Source organism: Mesoplodon mirus (genome assembly GCF_964341445.2).
Source record: "Mesoplodon mirus genome assembly, chromosome: 5".
NCBI lineage: Eukaryota > Metazoa > Chordata > Mammalia > Artiodactyla > Ziphiidae > Mesoplodon > Mesoplodon mirus.
The window spans coordinates 91882582-91904336 of record NC_138980.1 but is presented as its reverse complement, the minus strand read 5'-3'; the positions used below and the strand labels follow the sequence as shown (position 1 = coordinate 91904336).

The 21755-nt window shown below is 40.8% G+C and overlaps 1 protein-coding gene across 1 annotated transcript in view; it reads left to right on the top strand.

Moving 5' to 3' along the window:
• Positions 1–21755, top strand: part of EPB41L4A (erythrocyte membrane protein band 4.1 like 4A) — a gene marked incomplete at its 5' end in the record, with an annotated part of 172130 nt that overhangs the window by 95596 nt on the left and 54779 nt on the right. The window contains one exon of the mRNA XM_082623302.1: positions 4303–4424. Coding sequence (XP_082479428.1) covers positions 4303–4424 — 122 coding nt within the window. The remainder of the gene's footprint in view (positions 1–4302; positions 4425–21755) is intronic.

Below are 21755 nucleotides of genomic sequence, written 5' to 3'. Positions count from 1 at the left end.
AGGAGTGATAAATATTAAATGTTCAGTGCATTAATCTTTACATATTATTCACTTGGATATTTGCTCATTAGCTGACTTAAAATAACACTTAAGCATTATTGTGTTATAGATGTTCTTGATATTTGTAGGAAAGTATTCATTGAAATCTAAAAATTTAAACTTCAGGTTATCAAGGTTCTTCCCTAGATAGTGATATAATTACAGGAATTTAAGGAAAGAGTATTTACTTTTATATTGAGAAAAACAGCTATAGTCAGTATTTGGGCTGTTCTTCCAGTTGGGGCATAACACATTTCAAGGGTTATAGAGTGAATGTGTAAATCTGTCTCTGTCACTGAAATGAAGCTGGTGAAAAAGCATCTGTCTTAATATTCTGTTAAAAATGTAATTATACTGTTTAATGTATGCTATAGTTGGTTTCTACAAATTTACCCATACCTGATTTCTCAAATTTATTAAATGCAAATGCTGTGGTTACTGGGAATTATTATTAGAAACTTATTGGATTTTGCATATTGAGTATCATTTCTTTCACAAAAGTAATTAAAGATAACCTTTGCAAATTGGAAGCTCTGCTAAATCTGTTCAGTTTTGTGGCTGGTGTTAACTGCTTGGTAAGTCTTAATGAAATCCAAATCTCAGTGTCTGTATGTAGGAAGCACTAACATTACACCATCTCTGAAAGAAAGGTGTTTCATCCCACTGCCCAGAGCCAGGCTTACGCAGAGATGGGTCTCTGACTGCTGGGTGGTCGCCAGCACATGGACTGTTAATTGGCAAAAGAGTAATAACAACCAAACTTTAATAAACATCATATGCCTGTTCCTTTATTTTGAGACATTCTGGAGATATCTTGGAATGAAGGAAGAGCTCTGGAAACATAGGTAGCTCCTTCCTTTACCCTGTAGGCTTTTAGAGCATGGGGGATAACGAACAGCATTACCAGTGGCTGCAGTGTGTGAGTGTGGGTGTCTGTGTGTATAATTGTATATATGTTTATAGTGGGATGTATGTAATAGAGAAAGACAGAATTCTAGTCTTTACTTTCTCTCTTGCATCTTAGGGCTTGCAGAATACCAAGGAGAGTCCAACAGAAAAACTAGTCATTACTTAAGAGGGGAAAATTAGATAATTTTAGTGAAATGTGACAGGCAATCCTTTCAAAATTTAAATTTTGGGGAAAAGGCTGAGCTTAAATCTGACAGTTGACTTCTTTTGTTGCTTTATTATCAGTTACCAATAATCTGAAATAGAGATTGATTAAATCTTTGGTTAAATATTTCGTTACACACTGCTCTCTCTTTCTCTGAGCCCCTTAAAAACTAATCTTGCCTCTACCTTTTGTTAAGTTTGTAGGGGACTCCTGGTTTTGATGAATGAATGAGTTGTGTAGAAGTTATACCCTAGAAATGACACTTAGACCTAAGAACCACCCCTCAGGAACCCTGATGACCTTCTTGTAGAACTTAAATCACATGAGCTTTCCACATTTCTTGAACTATGGAAGAGAGACCAAGTTCTCCTGAGAACCTCCTTTGTGTCAGGTACTTTCACCTGTGTTACTTTATTAAATCCATTCAGTGACCCATCAAAGGAGGTATCATATGCTCATTTGTGTGGACAAGAAATATGAGCCCCCCCAGAAGTAAGGTAACTGAACTAAAGACCTTTAACTAGTAAGTGGCAAAGTTGGGATTTGAACCCAGGTGTCTTTCCTCTTGTTCTCTTCCCTCTACCCCACTGATGGCCGATTGTATCCTCACTTTGAAGCTGAAGGGCTGCTGGCAGTGCCTCCTCTCATCATAGGATGGGAGTATGTGTGCCACAGTGTGAGGGGCAGGGAAGTGGGCGATCCTGGGGACAATGCTCTGTCCTGTCACTATGGAGAGGCACCGGATGTGTAGGAGCTCTTACACCGACCCTGAAAATCTCTACAGTTATCAAGTGCTTTTTGCTACAAGAAAATACTAAGAATACTGTACAGGAGTATTTCTGCTAGGAAATAGTCTGAACAAGTATAAATAAGGAAAATGAGGCTCTAGGAGATTTAAAAAATAATCGGCTGGAGACCACACACTTATTGCAGAGCTGCGTTTTAACCTGGGCTTGTAGCTTTAAACCCAATGGCTCTGCACTCTGTCCCTTTTCCCAGGCTGCCAAGCTGTACCACACTGACCAGCTGGAGGGCAGAAAGCTTGTTCTGGACCCAGGTCCCGTACAGCCTGTGCCAGATCAGTTTATGTTTCCGGACTTCAGTTTTGTGAATCTTGTGATATGATTTTCCCATTTTTCATTTCTTCCTGAGAGAGAAACCATGAGGAAAAATTGAATAATAAAGTAAAATCTCATTATAAAATGCCTCAGTGGTCCACATATTATTGGGTTATGTTTTTAGGGCAAATATTTTTTCCTCTATGCAATGAAGTACATACTACCCAAGTCTTAGAGTAAGTTTGTTGTAAGTAGATGTTATCTTCATACTCCAAACCATTTCTTTTTTTTTTTTTGGCGGTACGCGGGCCTCTCACTGCCCTGGCCTCTCCCGTTGCAGAGCACAGGCTCCGGACGCGCAGGCTCAGCGGCCATGGCTCACGGGCCCAGCCGCTCCGCGGCATATGGGATCTTCCCGGACCAGCGCACGAACCCGCGTCCCCTGCATCAGCAGGCGGACTCTCAACCACTGCGCCACCAGGGAAGCCCCAAACCATTTCTAATAGTGGAATTTTGTTCTCTGTATAGAATTTTTTAAAGATTTTCAGGGGAGAGATGTTGCTATTTGTGTTACCTTATGTACTACCTTTAAAACAAATAGTTAAAACTGTAGAAATATTCTCAAATTGATTATTTTAAAAAAATTATTTACTTGTATTTAGTAAATAATTATATAATATTTTTATGTGCCTGGCATTGTTCTAGAAAATGTATAAATATTAATACTTAACATTCATAATAAGCCTATGAAGTGGTCATTGGTATTATTCTTACTTTTGTAATGAGGAAATGGAAACACAGAGAGTTTGAGTAATGTTTCCCAAGGTCAGAGAGCTAGGATATGACATCGCTGGATTTGAACCCATTCTTCAGAACTTGTCTGTTAACAATACCTTAATATGTAAAAGAAAACAGCAAACTGAAAGCTGGTAAATGATAATTTTCTTATCAAATAACATTATTAGATTTTTATATATTTTCATTATATATAAGGAAAAAAAAAGTAGTTAAATTTCAAGTGAAAGAAAACCTCTCACAGTTTGCCCCCTACTCCCTCCCCTCCCCCTGCTTTCCATGAAGTCTTGAATATGAAGTACATACACTCATGGATGGAACCTGTCATTTTAATTCCTCATATCAAGTCATATCCTTCACCTGACTCAGGTGAAGTGGGCGTAATCAATGGTTGATTGTGTCACAGAGTTCAGAGTGAAATCACACACAGTGGTCCAATTGGGGAGGCTCTATGACTTGCCTTATAAGTACAGCACGGGGATGTGTTGATTCACGTAGAATCATTGCCTTCTGTAGTTTAGCCCAACACAATTTCTTTACTATTTAGTTGTAGAGCTGGAAGACCATCAGCATCCTCTATTTCTAGCCTATCATTCTACTTAAATCAAAACCTAACTTCTCCTTTAATAAATCCTTTCTTTCCTGGTTCTCCCTCTGAAAGATCTTCCTTGTGTTGGCTGAGGAAAAAAAGCGCAACATGAGAGTTGAGTTCAGTTTTATCTGGGGCTTACTGAGGACTAGAGGCTGAGAGAGAACCTCTCAGCTCTGAGGAACTGCTCCTAAGGGAATGCGTGCAGTCAAGCACACACCTCTGTAGAAGGTTGCTTCTAGTCACGAAGAGCAGATGTCTCCGTTAATGCTTTTAGCGCTTTTCTAAGTATGAGAAGGTGCAAGAAACTGGGTTCATAAAATTTTCTCCTGAAAACTCCTAACTATCTGAAGGCCTGTTCGGCCACTTTTTCCCAGCCTCATTCCTGCTCTCTGTCCTGAGCTCCTTTCAGAGTGTATTGAAGGTCAGCAACTTTAGTGGCTAGTGACTTCATTCTTGTAGAACCAGATGGCGAGCGACATTCTTCAGTTGGCACTTCTGTCTCACCTAAATCTTTCCTATTAGAGTTTATTAGTTCCTTGGTTAACATTGCAGTGAGAATCAATTGAAAGCCCTATATACTTATAACCTGTGTGAATCTGTGTTTTTTCTTCTCTCCATACACTGCAGATATTCTCCATGAGCTGTGGTGTAATTTTGTGGCTGTGTGGTTTTACCTGTGTTACTCAAAATGTTGTTTTTTCAAGTGGCAGGACAGCATTGCAAATGAGTCGAGATCTTTCTATTCAACTTCCCCGGCCAGATCAGAATGTGGCAAGAAGTCGAAGCAAGACTTACCCTAAGAGAATAGCACCAACACAGCCAGGCGGTAAGTCACAGAGCCCCCAACTCCTCGTTGTAACCTTGTGTTTCCTTTTAGGCTCCTGGTGTAACATACACTTAAGTGGTGACTGTAGCCCTGGAGGTTTTTAATTGTTAACAGTAGAATTTTTAATTTGACACAGAAAATGTCCATGCAATCAGAAATTATTAATAAGCAGGCAGGTAAGCAAGTTGAATCACCATAGCCTGCTTAATGACTATACTTAATAACTCTTTTTTGAAGGGATTAAATAAAACCTCAACTGCGTAATTTCTTAGTTTGGTGTAGCTGAGGTTGGAATTGAAACAAAGTCTTTGGCAGAAGTCTTAAAAAAAATACCATTGACATAACAGTCTGTAAAGAATTTAGTTTTTTGTTATCGTTGGTCTTTTATTGTGAACTATAATAAAGTGCATAAAGTATACCTACTATATACCTATGCACATACACATAAGTGTATGTGTGTTTATATACATATATAAATATATACGCGGGCATGCACATGCACGCACACACACAATTTAACATAGCCTGCAGCCCCAGAAGTCCCTGCTGTTTGCTTGGTCACATCCTCACCTTCTCCTCCCTCCCCAACCAGTGAAAACCTCTGTCTACTACGTGGTAATTATTTCTTTACTTTTCACTATAATTTTACTACTTATGTAGCCTTCTCTGAACAAAGTAGTTTGTTTTGCCTATTTTTAAAACATAATATAATTGAATCAAGGGGTGTGTTCCTTTGTGTCTTGCTTCTATCAGTGTTATACGTAATATATACTAAAGTGCATTCATTTTTCTTGCAGTGAGTTTTCTGTTGTATCACAGCTTCTTATTCATTCTACTATTGATGGACGTTTGGGTTATTCAGATTTTTTGTTTTTAATGCACACCACTTCTTTAATAAACCACCTCATCAGTCAGTTTTAATCCATGTTCAGTGTTCAGAGCTCACGGAATTTTACTCTAAAGTGATCTTACTGACTTTGGTTTGTGGCTTGCTTACAGATCAGCCTTGTCTAACACTCTCCACGGGCTTTTCACATATATTATTTCACTTGAGCCTCCCAGTAATCCTGTGAGGTAAGGCAAGGCAGACACTACGTTCCCATTTTACAGATGAGGAAGACATGGTTCCAGTAGCTAGAAAGGGGTGGGGCTGGGATGAGAGGCCAGATCTCCTGGCTCTTTCTGCCATATTGTATGAAGAGAATGGAATTTTTAATAATAATAATTAACATCTGGGGGTGGTGGTGGGATGAATTGGGAGATTGTGATTGACATGAATACACTAATATGTATAAAATAGATAACTAATAAAAAAATAACATCTGAACATCGCATGACAGTTGGCAAAGCATTATGACAGCTGTTGTTTCATTTAACCCTCATGACAAGCCTATGAGGAACGTGTTTTGAGTTTGCTTCACTGCTGCTGGCTGTGAGAATGTCACCTGACTTACAGTTTCTAAAGTGAAATTAAATCTGATTGTAGGTCCCCTCCTGTCACTGGGCTGAGAGGAAATTAAATTCTTTCTGATGGTTCTACAGTGGCAAAAATAAGACATGATTTAATTTTGCATTGGGTTACCTGCCACATAAGTAATATTATCCCCATTTAGCTGATGAGGAAACTAAGATTATAAAGGTAATTTGGCCAAGATTACATAATAAGCAGGTGGCTTAGGACAGAAATTCCAGCTTTAATATTTAATATCTTAATATTTTGTGATTATCTTTGAATATGATCAGTCTTAAATCCCATTTGGATCAAGTGCAATGTGGTATAATTGATAAGCAAACTTTCAGATACTTTGCTATTTCTTAAACACCAGGCCTCATGAAATTATTCTGAGACCAGCCAAGAATATCAAAAGCATTCCTCGTGTCAAATCAACATTTCTTTCCACTTGAGATGCTGGAATCACACGTGCTTTTTACACAGACCTGCTCAGGTTGTTCCTTTTCCTCTCCTCATGTGCTCTTAGAAAAATATCTGCCTCTGTAACATTGTGTCTGTCTGTCTGTCTCTCCTTGGAAGCCGAAATTCCAGAAGCTGATCTATTTAGGGACAAGGGGTTTTGTTTTTGTTTCTCTCCTGGCTTCTGTAGATCCAGCCAAATGCAGTTTTCACAGAGTAGCCTGGAACTGTACTGAGCCCTCGCGTCTGTCTCCCCTCCCACTAGTGTTGTATTAAAACACACTCCCTCTAGGGTGGAGGCTGAGGAGATGGATAATGCACAGCCCAGAGTGCTCGAGGGCAGCCTCTCAGCATCAGGCTGAGAATCTTTTAAAAAATGCAGCACATGTTATGCTTTTACTATTATAAAAATACATCCTCGCTTTAGGAAATTGAGGAGCCTCAGAACTCCCCCTCCCCTGCAAAAAGAATATCTTTCATGTTCAGTTCCATTCTCTTAGCGCTAACACTATTTTATATAGCCTTCTGGTCGTTTGCATATCTTTTCTGCAAAAAAGGTATAGCGGTGTTTTTATTTACTTTTTTATTTAATAACATATCATGAATATGATCTAACAAGTTTTAAGTGTTCTTATATAGCACCATTTGAATGTCCAAATAATTTTCTGCTGCATAGATGCATTGATGTGACATAATTTATTCAACCAGTCGTTAGTTTTTAGATATTTAAGCTGTTTCAAAATTTGAAAAATATAAATGTAACTAAAGTGAATATTTTTGTAGTGATATCTCTAAGTATTCAGGCTGATTTATTGTATGTATTTTAAACAATGGTATATTTTTATAATTTTTACTCAAAAAAGAGGATCATACAGTGCTTTGTTTAAAAACTGAGACTGCTGTGTGTACATTTCACTTTGATGTTGAATTACTTTTCAAGCCTGTGTTCCACAAAACTGTGATGTGTTCTGGGGACCCAGAGATGACCCTGCCCTTGACAGCATGATTGTCCTGGGTGGGGAAGGACCATTTAGCAATGCCTATGATGCAGAGTTATTTCAGTTGCTATCATGCACATATGAAGAATGCTCAGGCTTCCCTGGTGGCACAGTGGTTGGGAGTCCGCCTGCCAATGCAGGGGACATGGGTTCGTGCCCCGGTCTGGGAAGATCCCACATGCCGTGGAGCGGCTAGGCCCATGAGCCATGGCCACTGAGCCTGTGCATCCGAAGCCTGTGCTCCGCAATGGGAGAGGCCACAACAGTGAGAGGCGCGCGTACCGCAAAAAACAAAACAACAACAACAAAAAGAATGCTCTGGGGGCAGGGATAATATTGTTCTATGTTTATTTGAATGTTACATATTCTTTTTTTTTGGTTGTGCTGAGTCTCAGTTGCGGTAGGTGGGCTCCTTAGTTGCGGCTCATGGGCTCCTTAGTTGTGGCATGCAAACGCTTAGTTGCAGCATGCATGTGGGATCTAGTTCCCCGACGAGGGGTCAAACCCATGCCCCCTGCATTGGGAGGTGGATTCTTAACCATTGTGACACCAGGGAAGTCCCTGAATGTTACATATTCTTTTTCCTGTAATTCAAATGTACTCTGCTTTGAGCCTCAGTTGAACCCAGCTGGTAGAGAGACCCAGTCTCTAAGGTCATGGTGGGGCTCAGACTTGGAGTGGAACGATTGAAGAGGGCGCTCTTGTCTTCACCTACATCAGTCACTCTGTGCTCCTTATCCCACCCAGCAGGTCCCATGAAGCAGGGCAATTCTGTGTGAATCTGGGCCACTGTGAGTATGAGAGGGGAGGGGTTATTGGTAAGCCTGGGAGCCTCCAGTGCTTAGGGTCAAACCTGCCCCTTTAAGACTCTGCTGTGGTGGGTGGTGGAGGGGAGGATGCTGTGAGGGAGTGGCCTGTAGGTCCCTAGGTTGCTGTAGCCCTCAAGCCTCCATCTCCTTCCCCACCAAGCCTTTTCTGCCGCTCCAGGCAGCTCCTCCAGCCCTGTCACTTCTGATTCCCACACTCTCAGCTCCAGAGCAGCCTCCTTGCTCCAAAGCTCCCTGTTCCTGAGATTCGTTCATGGGTGGCTGGGCAGGAAAGGAACAATAGCTCGAAACAGTAGGGTTTTTTTTTCTAATTATTTTTTATTGACCAAAGAGAAACAAAAGTATTACCTTACTAAATATTCCTGCCACAATTACTTAAATTTTTATTAGAAAATGTTGACAATTAAAATGGTAGAAAGCTTATTTTAAAACATAGAAGAAGTTTATTTTATTAGATTGTACTGTGTTTGGCAAAAATGGAGTTGTGGTTGAAAAAGAAGATAGATTAAAAAAAAAAAAACTCTAATGAGGCCAGCTATGAATTTTCATAAATTGAATTCTGGTAGGCTCTCTAAAATAAAACTTTAGAGCTACAGTTCCAAGAGTCATTGGCATAAATTCTCACCTCTCATTTAACATTTATAGATACCAAAAAACAAGTTGTGATAGAAAGGAGACTTTAGCTTTTTGTTAGTTTATATCATTAATTTATACTACATGACTTGTAACTTTGGAAGACGTTATTTTATCTCTTCTGAAGTTAAAATAATTCAGTCAAAGTTGGTGACTACTGCCCTTAACCTGCATCTCAGTTCTCTGCAGCTTTAAAAAGCCAGTGTTTTCATTTCTCAGTCAGGAATAATAAATGCCCTGGTAGCTCAAAAGCCATTGTGTTTAGAATCCACTAAGATTAGACCTTGGCACCTCTATGAGGAAGTGCATTCCAGAGTCAGGAGCCCTGCACCCAGCCTGCCTTCTGCCCGCCCCAGAGGAGTTCAGCGCCAGGGCAGGCAGCCAGAGCATTCCTCCAGATCTGCTCGGCAGAGGAGCTTGTGGGTAAAGCAGGAGGCGAGATGGCAGGAAGGAAAAGTGCATATTTTGTACAGCCCTTTCTCTGACAAGCTCTTGGCAGCTCAAGTAGGTGGGTTCCTGTCAGAAAAGAGTTTCTGCTGTAAGAAGACAGCAGTAAAGACAGAATGTTTAGCTATAATCCATAATTAGCTGTAAGAAAAGTAATGGGTGAGACCATTTACAGTGGATAAACAATGCTGTGATTGTCTGATGCAGCATTTTGAGTTCTTAAGCATATCATACTGATGAACAGAGAAATAGTTGCGGTGTAGTCTTCAGACAACTGAAAAGCCAGTTCGGGTGACATTTTGGCATTCCCACTCTGAATCTGTGGAAGACGCTGCAGACACAGTGCCCGAGGGATCCTGAAAATGACTTGTGAGTGAGGATGGTTCGTGCCTGGTCTGGAAGCAGAGAGCTACTGCTCAGGCCAAGCCAGTGTTTCTGTGCAGGAGAGAGGACCCAGTGTTGCCAATCTTCCACTGTCTTAAGGGAAGCATGAAATTTAGATATTTATAGAAACTTTCCAGAATTTTAAGTTTTGGCAATTGATTTCATTTTGAAGAAAGTCTCTGTGTGCTAAATCAAACATTCCTAAGGGCCCAGTATGGCTTGAGGGCTGTCTCTTGAGAACTTCTGATTGACAGAGCTGGTATGAATGGCCGATCCACCTGTCCTGGGGTCTCTATGGGATTCTGCAGCATCCCCTGTGGAGGTCAGGTTCTACACTCCATGACTCCCAGCAGGAACACTTTGTAGTTGGTAGGTCGGTTGGCCAACTCTAGGGGTTGATGGTGCCACACCGGTCTGAACCCCCTAGCAAATGATTCACATGTGGATAGCTGACTGACATTTACTGGTGACCTGAGCTGGGTGTAGCCCAAAGCAGGAGAGACAGAGAAATGCTTTGACATAGCGAAGTACAGTTCCATCAATTTGATGTAGTATAAAGCTCTGGGCTGCTGAGACATAGTAATGTCAAGAGAGTAATAATCACTTATTGAGTGCTTGCTCTGGTTGGCACATTGTGTCAGACATGAGGTCAGCAGAAACCCAGCTTGGCTTGTGGCGATGAAAAATAGATTAAAAAAAATTTTTTTTTTTAACACAGACAAAAGGCAAGCTATGTGAGTAGAGACTGGCATATCAGACTGAGCTACATCTGATAAATCTGGGTTCAACCTCAGTCATCCCTGTACTAACTGTACAATGTGATGAAGTCACTTAACCAGGCTGAGCCTCAGTTTCTTTGTGGGTCCAGTGGGGGTATTACCTCCTGCCTCACGGGTTGTTGTCACGCGGGATGGTGTCTGCATTGGGCACAGCATCGTGTCAAGAACGTGGAGGGGCTTGGTACACTTCAGTTTCTTTCTCCTAAATCAAAAGGAGTCTTTCTATACATAGTGTGGACCAGCCTGTGAGTCCACCTGACAGTCTTTGAATTATGTTTACCATATAGCATCAACTTCACATACAGAGGATAATATAATTATATGAGGGAGGTGTGGCCTTTTGTGATTGATGGGTGGAGAGAGTCATTCAAGTGCAGAGAATGGGCTTTGGAAAGACATCAGTTACCCCTGATTTATTCTAGAAGATTGGGTATAAACAAGTATGAGGGAAGTGGGCAAGTCAAAGGGCCCCCTGTGTGTAGGTTTCTTCTTTCCTGCCTGCCTGAAGATCTCTGGGTGCACAAGGGCAGCTGTTGTCAGGCAGTATTGGGAGGCCAGAGTTGGGGATCGTCCTACTTACCCTGTTCCCACTTCCCAGAGGAGTCATTTTTCTCGCCTTATTTTTACCCCCACTGCGTGCTCACCACTCTCCAGGTGCTCTAGCACCACTGGGATAGTCTATATGGCTATGAATCGGGAATAACAAACGCGTTACAGTGAATCCATAATAGTGATGAGATTGTATGCTGGTTTTAAAGTTCACATAGTTAATCATTTCATCTTCTGTGTAAGGTGGTTTTCCCTATTTGAGGTAATCAGGTACTAGGCCTATCCAAGTCCACGTTTCATGTCAGGCAGGCAATGGAAACAGAAGACAAAGGGCTAAGCTGAAAGGGCTCGGGGAGGGAAGGAGAGTTGTTGAATGAGGAGTAAACAGAAGCTGGGGCTGTGGATCTGTGATTTCATAAGTCAAGTCGCAACCTCAATAAGCTGTTAGATCAGCAACCTCCCTTCTGCAATATGAGCAGGACTGTTGCTGTGTTTGTCATCACAGAGACTGGAAACTATGTAAATGCCCATTAGTAGGGAACTTGCCTAATAAAATAATAGATGTGTACCCCTAGGAAATACCATGTGTCTCTTAGAAGAAATCTGAGGGCAGGATTTGACGTTGTGTTGGTCCGATTCTATAGTCCCACCACGTCTGCCTTGAAAGGTCAGATCCCCTGAGGAGCTCCACAGGGCAGAGTAATGTTAATGACCAGCAGTCACTGAGCATCACTGCATGCCCGTGTGCGTACTAGGCACATGCAGATAGTATCTTCCTCATTCCTTTTAGAAGCGTGCTGTAACTCTCAGTGTAACAAGTGAGAAGACAGAGGCAAGGACTTGCCCAGGCCTCCAGAGCTGGAATATGATCCCAGGTCAATTAGAGTCTGCATTGTGGAGAGGAGAAACAAAAAAGAATGTGATAAATTTGTGTCAATATGGAATGATCTCCAAGAGATAGTATAAGGAAGAAAAAAAAAAAGCCAGAGGTGGGGGCCAGCAGCATGTAATATGCTCCCATTACATAAAAATACAATCAAAAAAAGAAATCAGAAATCAGGAGTGGGAGAGAGATTTATTTTTACTCTGTATTCTTTAATAGCATTTGTGTTTTTACCATGTTGTACTTTAAAAAAGCCCTTCAGATACTTGTCATGAATGCCTTAAGTTCACAAGATGATTTCAAATGTCCATTCAAGTTTCCAGATGAGGACACTGATATTATGCTAGGAAGCGTACATCATAATTTATGGAAAAAGTAATAGAACGATACGAGACAGATCATACAAATTCAAATGTTAGGATTGCTACTGTGCTGTTACAGATACAGCTCAAGTCTTCAAGGCAAAGGGCATAAAACATTTTCATATCTGTACATTTAAACGTAAGCCTTAAAGTGTAGGAGATTGCACTGTAGATCCTCAAGTCAGAGCATGCTTTGTTTCAAAGGAGGAAGACTCATGTAGGACCCACAGTCCTTGGATTAGATGATGTAGAGGACAATCACTTTGCGTTGTAGGCAAGGAAACTGAAGCCCAGAGAGGTGAAATGATTTGCAAGTGTAGCAAGTTCTGGAACCTGGAGGGTATCTGGATGAGAATCACTAGGCACTGTGAGGAATGTCTGGAAAAAGACAGTGATGTAATAACTCTCACACCTATTGGGCACTTGATGGGTATTGTGAAGTTTTTTGCATGTTTGTCCTCTCTAGGTCAGCTGAAGACAGGAAGGGAAGAAATTAGTAAAAATTGTCATACAAGGGAATTGGAGCAAGGCATTCTGACCAAGAGTTGTTATGTGGGTAGTTTTGGAGAGGATTTCTACAAAATTTAGGAGAGTGTTAACTTTGTTTTCGAAAGAGTGTGATTATGACTGTCCTCCTTCAAACCTGATACGTCAGAATTAGGTAATCAACTGAGGTGTGGTCCAAATCTGTGACCTCACTTTCTCTTCACCCTAAGAACTCCTGCAACTGATTATGTAAGCCTTTGCATTGAGAAGGCATGTGGTACAGTGGCAGGAAAATAAAAAAACAAAACATGTACCTGATTTGAGTAGACTTCCTGGTCTAACTCGGCTGTGACTTGTAACACATCATTCAACATGCTGAGCTTTCATCTCATTGTCCATAAAGTGAAGCAATTCTTTTGGTAAACCTGTGGGAAGGTGGGTGGTATCCTCATCTTACACATGAGGAAACAGTAGCTCAGAAACATTGAATACTTATTCAAAGTTACACAGATAGTAAGAGCAGCAGCAGGGTTTGAACCCAGGTCTTTGGAATATTAAGGCACATCCTTGGAAAGTAAATGGAAAACAAAAAAAGTGAAAGATGATTTGAAAATAAGTATACATTCTCTGGTTTTCCCACTATTGTGTGATTCCTTTACTTCACTAGATCTGCTTGTTTCAGCAGATATTCTTGAAGATAATGCATTTACAGAGGAGCAGCAAGTCAGTCTGATTTTATATCAAGTCATTTTTTATTTATTTATTTTTTTTTTCTTTTTGCTGTATGCGGGCCTCTCACTGTTGTGGCCTCTCCCGTTGCGGAGCACAGGCTCCGGATGCGCAGGCCCAGCGGCCATGGCTCACGGGCCCAGCCGCTCCGCGGCATATGGGATCCTCCCAGACCGGGGCACGAACCCGTATCCCCTGCATCGGCAGGCGGACTCTCAACCACTGCGCCACCAGGGAGGCCCTATCAAGTCATTTTTTAAAGAAATATTTAAGTTCTTTGGGACATTTTACCCATGAAAGAGGGGAAATGGCAGTAACCGTGTTAATTGCAAGGAGCATTAGGTTAGGTCACAGAGTCGGGTGTATGGTTTGTTCAAGGCTGTCTTCCTTTGTTGACACCCTTTTCTACTCTGCCTTGAAGCTGATGTTTATTTTCATTCTGTAAAAAATGTCTTAATATATGTCAGGCTGGTTAGATTTTTCTCTAAAAAGTTAATGATTCCACTCTTTCTGGGAGTGTTTAGCATTCCATGCATAGCTATCAAAACTTAAAAAGCACGCAAGGCTAAAGGCATATTGTATATTCCAGTTAAATACCATAGCTTTAGTGAGTTACCATAAATGACACTTTTTATCCCCTTTACCTTCTCATTCAACAAGAACTTATTGAGTGCTTCTTTGGCATAAGACCTGTGATGTTGTAATTAATAATAAATAATCATTTGATGAAATTAGAACACTTCCTAACATCATACACAAAAATAAACTCAAAATGGATTAAAGACCTAAATGTAAGGCCAGACACTATAAAACTCTTAGAGGAAAACATAAGGAGAACACTGTATGACATAAATCACAGTAAGATCCTTTTTGACCCACCCACCTCCTAGAGAAATGGAAATAAAAACAAAAATAAACAAGTGGGACCTAATGAAACCTAAAAGCTTTTGCACAGCAAAGGAAACCATAAACAAGATGAAAAAACAACCCTCAGAATGGGAGAAAATATTTGCAAATGAAGCAACTGACAAAGGATTAATCTCCAAAATATACAAGCAGCTCATGCAGCTCAATATCAAAAAAACAAACAACCCAATCCCAAAATGGGCAGAAGACCTAAGTAGACATTTCTCCAAAGAAGATATACTAATTGCCAACAAACACATGAAAGGATGCTCAACATCACTAATCATTAGAGAAATGCAAATCAAAACTACAATGAGGTATCACCTCACACCAGTCAGAATGGCCATCATCAAAAAAACTACAAACAATAAATGCTGGAGAGGGTGTGGAGAAAAGGGAACCCTCTTGCAGTGTTGGTGGGAATGTAAATTGATACAACCACTATGGAGAACAGTATGGAGGTTCCTTAAAAAACTAAAAATAGAACTACCATATGACCCAGCAATCCCACTACTGGGCACATGCCCTGAGAAAACCATAATTCAAAAAGAGTCATGTACCACAATGCTCATTGCTGCACTATTTACAATAGCCAGGACGTGGAAGCAACCTAAGTGTCCCTCGACAGATGAATGGAAAAAGAAGATGTGACACATATATACAATGGAATATTACTCAGCCATAAAAAGAAACGAAATTGAGTTATCTGTAATGAGGTGGATGGACCTAGAGTCTGTCATACAGAGTGAAGTAAGTCAGATAAACAAATACCGTATGCTAACCCGTATATATGGAATCTAAAAAAAAAAGTGGTTCTGAAGAACCTATGGGCAGGACAGGAATAAAGACACAGACATAGAGAATGGACTTGAGGACACGGGCAGGGGGAAGGGTAAACTGGGACAAAGTGAGAGAGTGGCATTGACATCTATACACTACCAAATGTAATGTAGATAGCTAGTGGGAAGCAGCCACATAGCACAGGGAGATCAGCTCGGTGCTTTGTGACCACCTAGAGGGGTGGGATAGGGAGGGTGGGAGGGAGATGCAAGAGAGAGGGGACATGGTGATATGTGTATATGTATAGCTGATTCACTTTGTTATACAGCAGCAACTAACACAACAATGTAAAGCAATTATACTCCAATGGGGACATTAAAAAAAAATAATAAATAATCATTTGGCCTTCATCCCCATTTCTGGCACTGAGCTCCTAAAACACTTGGAATTTCCTAAGTGATAAGAACCCTAAAGGTGAAAGGAACATCTTTTGTTATTCATAACAAGCCCCTTTTAAGCACACCTGAATTTATGGTAATGAGATGACTTCTGGAAAGCCCCAAACAAGGAGGGGGCGCTTGTTGCCAGGGAAACTAAACTTGAATAGAGGGTTGGAAACTTCAGTCCCATTCCCTGATTTCTGGGGAGGTGAGAAGCACTGGCGGTTGAATCAATCACCAATGGCCAGTAATTTCATCAGTCATGCCTATGTAATTGATTGCATCAATCATGCCTAGGATTCTTTTTTGTAATAAAAACCTAGAAAGGATGGGGTTCTGAGGGGTCGGTGAACACGTAGATCTAGATGTGGAAAGAGTGGCGTGCTTACAGCATGGAAGTTCTATGCCCCTTTCCATGTACCTTGCTCTGTGCATCTCTTCATCTGGCTGTTTCTGAGTTACATCCTTTTATATATAATAAACCAGCAATCTAGTAAGTAACTGATTGTCTGAGTTCCGTTAGCTGATTTAACAAATGAATTGAATCTTAGGAGGGGTTCTTGGGAACCTCTGATCTATAGCCTGTTGGTCAGAAGCACAGGTGGCAACCTGGACTTGTAACAGGTATCTAAAGTGAGGGCAGTCTTGTGGGGCTGAGCCTTTAACCTGTGGGATCTGACACTACCAGGTAGATAGTGTCAGGATAGAGCTGAATTGCAGGATACCCAGTCAGTGTCTGCTGAGAATTGAAGAATTACTTGATGGTGCTGGAAAAAACACCCAGTGCAGACCCTATTCCATGGAGCATGGGAAATGAATAAAACTTGGCCCCTGATCTAGAGGAATTTCATCATACAGAAAGAATACAGCAGTTATTTAGCACTTGCTAAATGCCAAGCACTGTCTAAACGCTTTCTAGAAATTAACTAATGTAATCCTCATATCCAATATATAAGGAGCTGGTGATATCCCCATTCTGCAGATGAGAAAACTGAGACCCAAAGAGGTTTAATAACTTGTCCAAGATCACACAGTGGGTAAATTGGCAGAGCTGAGAAACATATTTGGGTTTGTATGACTTGTATGGTTAACCACTTTGTCAGACTGAAGAGGTAGAAACTGAAATATGGGCACACGTGTCAGGTATCATGGATTGGAGCACGGAAAGAGTTGTAGGTGTCCAGGAGGATAGTTTGCTTATGGCTAAATGTGTAATCCATGATGCTGTTGTGAAGGAAGTGGATTTTGAAGGACGGGTGGATTAGGAAAGAAGATTTCGAACTGAGTGTGCAACCTCTGGTGGGGAGGAGATACAGGAGGGCTTCCAAAGGGTTATGTGGGCCCAGGCAGTTTTGATCGAATCAATTTCCAGATTCCCTTTCCTCAAAGCAGTCTGCCTGTGATAGTAGGCTTGCCCCTTCCCAATGGACATTTTCCCATTTTCTAAAAGAAAGGCAGACGTTTTTCCCATTCAGAATCTGTTATACTGCTTTGTCTTTAAATGTTAAACCTCCTGGGTTGGTGTTGGGAAAGTAAAATGACCTTAATTGTCAAGTGACACATCCTTGCATGTCCTTTTCTCATTTTGGCTTTCAGCAAAATTGGTGGAGAACCCAACTGATTTGCCACCTGATAGAAAATTCAAAATAATTTTAGATAATGTATCACTACTTGTAGAGTTATAGGTCTACATGTAACTCTTAGAAGTTCTTTGGGACACTGGTGATATCTTTATAACAGAATACTTAACAGAATAATATAAATCTCTACGTAATGCGAACAGGGTTTCTCAGCATTGAAAATCTATCCAAATAAAAATAAGGCAGAATTGTTGCTAAACTGTTTCATTTTAGCACAAAATATTCTTGAATGGGTAGATCCATGTAATCACTGGGAAAAAAAAAACTACCCTGTTGGGCCTCCCTGGTGGCGCAGTGGTTGAGAGTCCGCCTGCCGATGCAGGGGATACGGGTTCGTGCCCCGGTCTGGGAGGATCCCATGTGCCGCGGAGCGGCTGGGCCCGTGGGCCATGGCCGCTGGGCCTGCGCATCCGGAGCCTGTGCTTCGCGGCGGGAGAGGCCACAACAGTGAGAGGCCCGCATACCGCAAAAAGAAAAAAAAAAAAAAACTACCCTGTTTATCTCACTAAGAATTACTTTTCAATAAAAACTTACTTTTTATATTTAATAATTATTTATCATCATTCATATGGTATGCTAATAATATGCTATTAATAATTGTAATGATAACTTGGTTCAGAAAAAATTTTTACCATGGTGATGGGAAATAAAACTTTTACTTTATTTCTATTTTTTTTTGTCACAAGTAAGATAGAGTGATGAATAAAAACTTTCAAGTATAAAACATATTACTTTGGGATACATTTTTGCAGAGGAGATGGAATTGAATTGCAACTACAAGAGAAACATGCTATGAAATTTCCAAATGCTAAACTCATTTCATGTATTTTTAAAATTAATGACTGGATATCAAATTTCTATGGTATTTTATTACACTGGTTATATTCAAGAAAGTCATGAAACAGTTACATTTAATTAATTGATTCTTTTTCAGTTTTTTTTTTTTGCGGTATGTGGGCCTCTCACTGTTGTGGCCTCTCCCGTTGCAGAGCACACGCTTCGGACACGCAGGCTCAGCGGCCATGGCTCATGGGCCCAGCCGCTCCGCAGCATGTGAGATCTTCCCGGACTGGGGCCCGAACCCCTGTCCCCTGCAGTGGCAGGCGGACTCTCAACCATTGCACCACCAGGGAAGCCCATTTTTTTTCAGTTTTAATATTTTTATTGAACTATAGTTGATTTACAATGTTGTGTTAATTTCTGCTATACAGCAAGGTGATTCAGTTATACATATACATGTATATATATAAATATATATTATTTTTTATATTCTTTTCCATTGTGGTTTTTTATAGGATATTATATGTAGTTCTCTGTGCTGTACAGTAGGACCTTGCTGTTTATCCCTCTTATATATAAAGCTTACACCTGCTAACCAACCTCCCACTCCATACTTCCCCCAGCTACTTCCCCCTTGGCAACCACCAGACTGTTCTCTATGAACATAGAGATTGGAAACAGTTACATTTTAAAATGTCAATATTTACTGTATGCTGCAAATGGCATCCTTTGGTACTATTTAAACTTCTTTTTTTAAAAAATTATTTTATTTTATTTTATTTTATTTTTTGCGGTACGCGCGGGCCTCTCACTGTTGTGGCCTCTCCCGTTGCGGAGCACTGGCTCCGGACGCACAGGCTCAGCGGCCATGGCTCACAGGCCCAGCCGCTCCGCGGCATGTGGGATCTTCCCAGACCGGGGCACAAACCCATGTCCCCTGCATCGGCAGGAGGACCCTCAACCACTGTGCCACCAGGGAAGCCCTATTTAAACTTTTGATGCAAAATGTTAGATATCATCTTACAAACATGCACTGAGGTGCATCATTTTTCAAATTCTTTTAGTGAGTACTTGTGTAAAAAGCTTAAAGAACCCTGAGTTAAAGCCTCCTAGATATGAACTCAAATATGGAAACAGAAAAAACCAAAAATGTTCTCAATTTTGCCTGAGTCAAATAAGTCTTTTTAAAGTGATCTTTACACACAATTATACATATTTTGTATTTGTATATACTTTATATGCTACTGTAATTACATCAAATAAAACCTCTAGAGCAGTGGCCTAGCGCACTCCTCTGGAACAGAACCAACTTTAGGTCAGGTGTGGAACCGTCCCCCTGCCCTAGACCAAGTGAGCATAAATGGGGGGCTTGAGAAGAGATGGCTGGAGAAGGTTTGTGGTATGTTGCTCAAAATTGTGTCGCTGATGGGGGTTTGAGGTGGTAGGCTGGGGGGAGTGCAAGAGAGTACCGGGATAGGATGTGAGCACTTATTCTGTTTTCTTCCCTCAAACTGTGTCCTCCTATCACAGGAAGAAAAAACTTGATATCTAAGAGATTTGCCACACTTCCTGCTTCCAGCCAACCATTCATAGAGAGGTGTTGGCATTGGGCCTAGGAGGGCTGAAAGGAAAGACGGGCTCCCCTCTGCTGTTAGTGCATCTGGCAGCCCCGCAAGCATATGCAGGTGTAGATCACAAGTTCTTCAGTTGGTACAGCCCTTTTGTTCTACTCTGAGGGCCTGAGGGAGTAAACAGATGCTGAGAAGGGCCTTTCTTGGTTTTGAACCTGGCCTTCTGACCTGAAAGGAAGTGTGTTTGTGACCACCTCTCAGTGTGTGTGCCTCTGTAGCTCAGGCAGAGGATGAAGTGCCTTCATCTCATGCTCCCAAGTTGACCGTTTGGTCATGAGGAAAGCAAAGGGATCCAGGAGAGTGCTGCGTCAGGGAAGAAGAAATTGGAAGCAGACCAACCAGGGAAGGGATCTTTCGTGCATAGACATAGTTTCCTAGCATCTTTCTCATCTGCACCCACTCTTTATAATCTGCCCTACAGCTTTCTAGTAGAATGCGTTGTTTGATCTTGCAGTTGACATGTAGCAAAATCAGTGTCTTAAAAGTCTGTATGTTTATGGTAAAGAAGTAACTGTGTTTAAATATCACCCTTGGGACTTTTGAATACAGAAACGGAGAAGCAGGGGTCTGGCTGCCTCTTTGGGATGAATGGGCTGATGTCAGGCATTTGAACTTTAAAAAATTAGCCACTGGACACTGAAACACTTTTATTTTCCAAATCGTGTGTTTTGAAATTTAATTGTGTTTTACGTAATTTAATGAGTGTCAGTTCTGCCAAATATAAAACCTTCATGATGATAGGAAAAAAAATGAATATATGTGAGGTTTCCTCGGTCATTTTACTGTTTGACTGTAATTCATGGTGTTAGAAAAATATGTTTTATTTTTGCTAAGTTGCTCTACCATCTGCCTTTTTTTTTTCATAGTAACCCAGTCTAAAGTTGGTGAAACCAAGGCAAAGTGATTTTGTACTATCAGTGTGAAAACGAGAGCTAAAATGTATTTCCAGTTATTAGCTCATTCTTAATTCATGAATATCACATTTCTTCTGATAAGTCATTCTGGGTCAGATAATATGAAATCAGATTGTGTTTACTGAAACCTAATAATCTGTTGTGTTGGGAATAGTTAAAATCTGTCCTGATTATTTGTATCAAGGATCAGATACAGTTTTTTAAAAACATAGATCAGAAAAGAAAATGAAAATAAGTGAGATGAAATTTAACCTAAAAGTTTACAAGTGTATCATATTTGAGAGTTTTAAAAATGAAATCATGTATATGTTACAATGCAGCTTAACTTATTGGCTATTTGTTCTTCTCCCCATTTAACAGAAGAAGGCATTCTCTATTTTTTCTTTTAATGTCACACATTCATCCTCCATACCTACTCTGTAAATTCAAAGCAATGGCAACATTTAAATAGTATCAATCATTTAACTAAGGTTGACAGGTGTAAAACTGAGCTATGAACTTTGTGAAACTCATAATACTATTTAAATGCAAAGTGTTTTTGTAATTGAACATCCATATGGATTCAGCACCACATCTTGAAATCTTGACATCACCTGTTGACTTTTAAGAATTGCCCCCAGACCAAGTAGCTAAACAGATCCTGGGAAAGTTGATTCTGTTTCAGACAGCCACTCTTCTTGAACCAAAGGCGAGGGCCACTTACGATGAGGGCGCTCAATCGTGAACAGAGCCAAACCACACAATAGCTTGGTCGTGGTCCGGTGCACACAGGCTGGAATCATTTGCATATAGGGTGTTAAAAAATTAACAGACAAGACCATGGAGCTATGGACACTGGCACTGCACTGCTGCCTAACTGGTAGGGAATTATGTGCGCTCGTATTAAGCTGTAGTGTCTAACAGTCCAGAGACAAAAATGATCACAGGTCATGAGCTAGATTTGGCTCCTTAATAAACTGTAGCAGTCTCCTGATAAACTTATTCTTCCACATGTGACCAGTCTCATGAATAAAGCCCTTTGTCTCTTCCCCTACCCAGGCCCTGCGTGCAGCATGCAAGATCTTAGTTCCCCCACCAGGGATGTTCCCTTGCCCCCTGCAGTGAAAGTGCAGAGTCTTAACCACTGGACTGCCAGGGAAGTCCCAAGTCCTTTGTCTTTTTAGTGTGAACAATATGGAAAGTGAACTGGATGCTTCTAATTCTAACTGGTCTTGCTAGTGTTGATAGTTTATGTAAAATAAAATACAGATT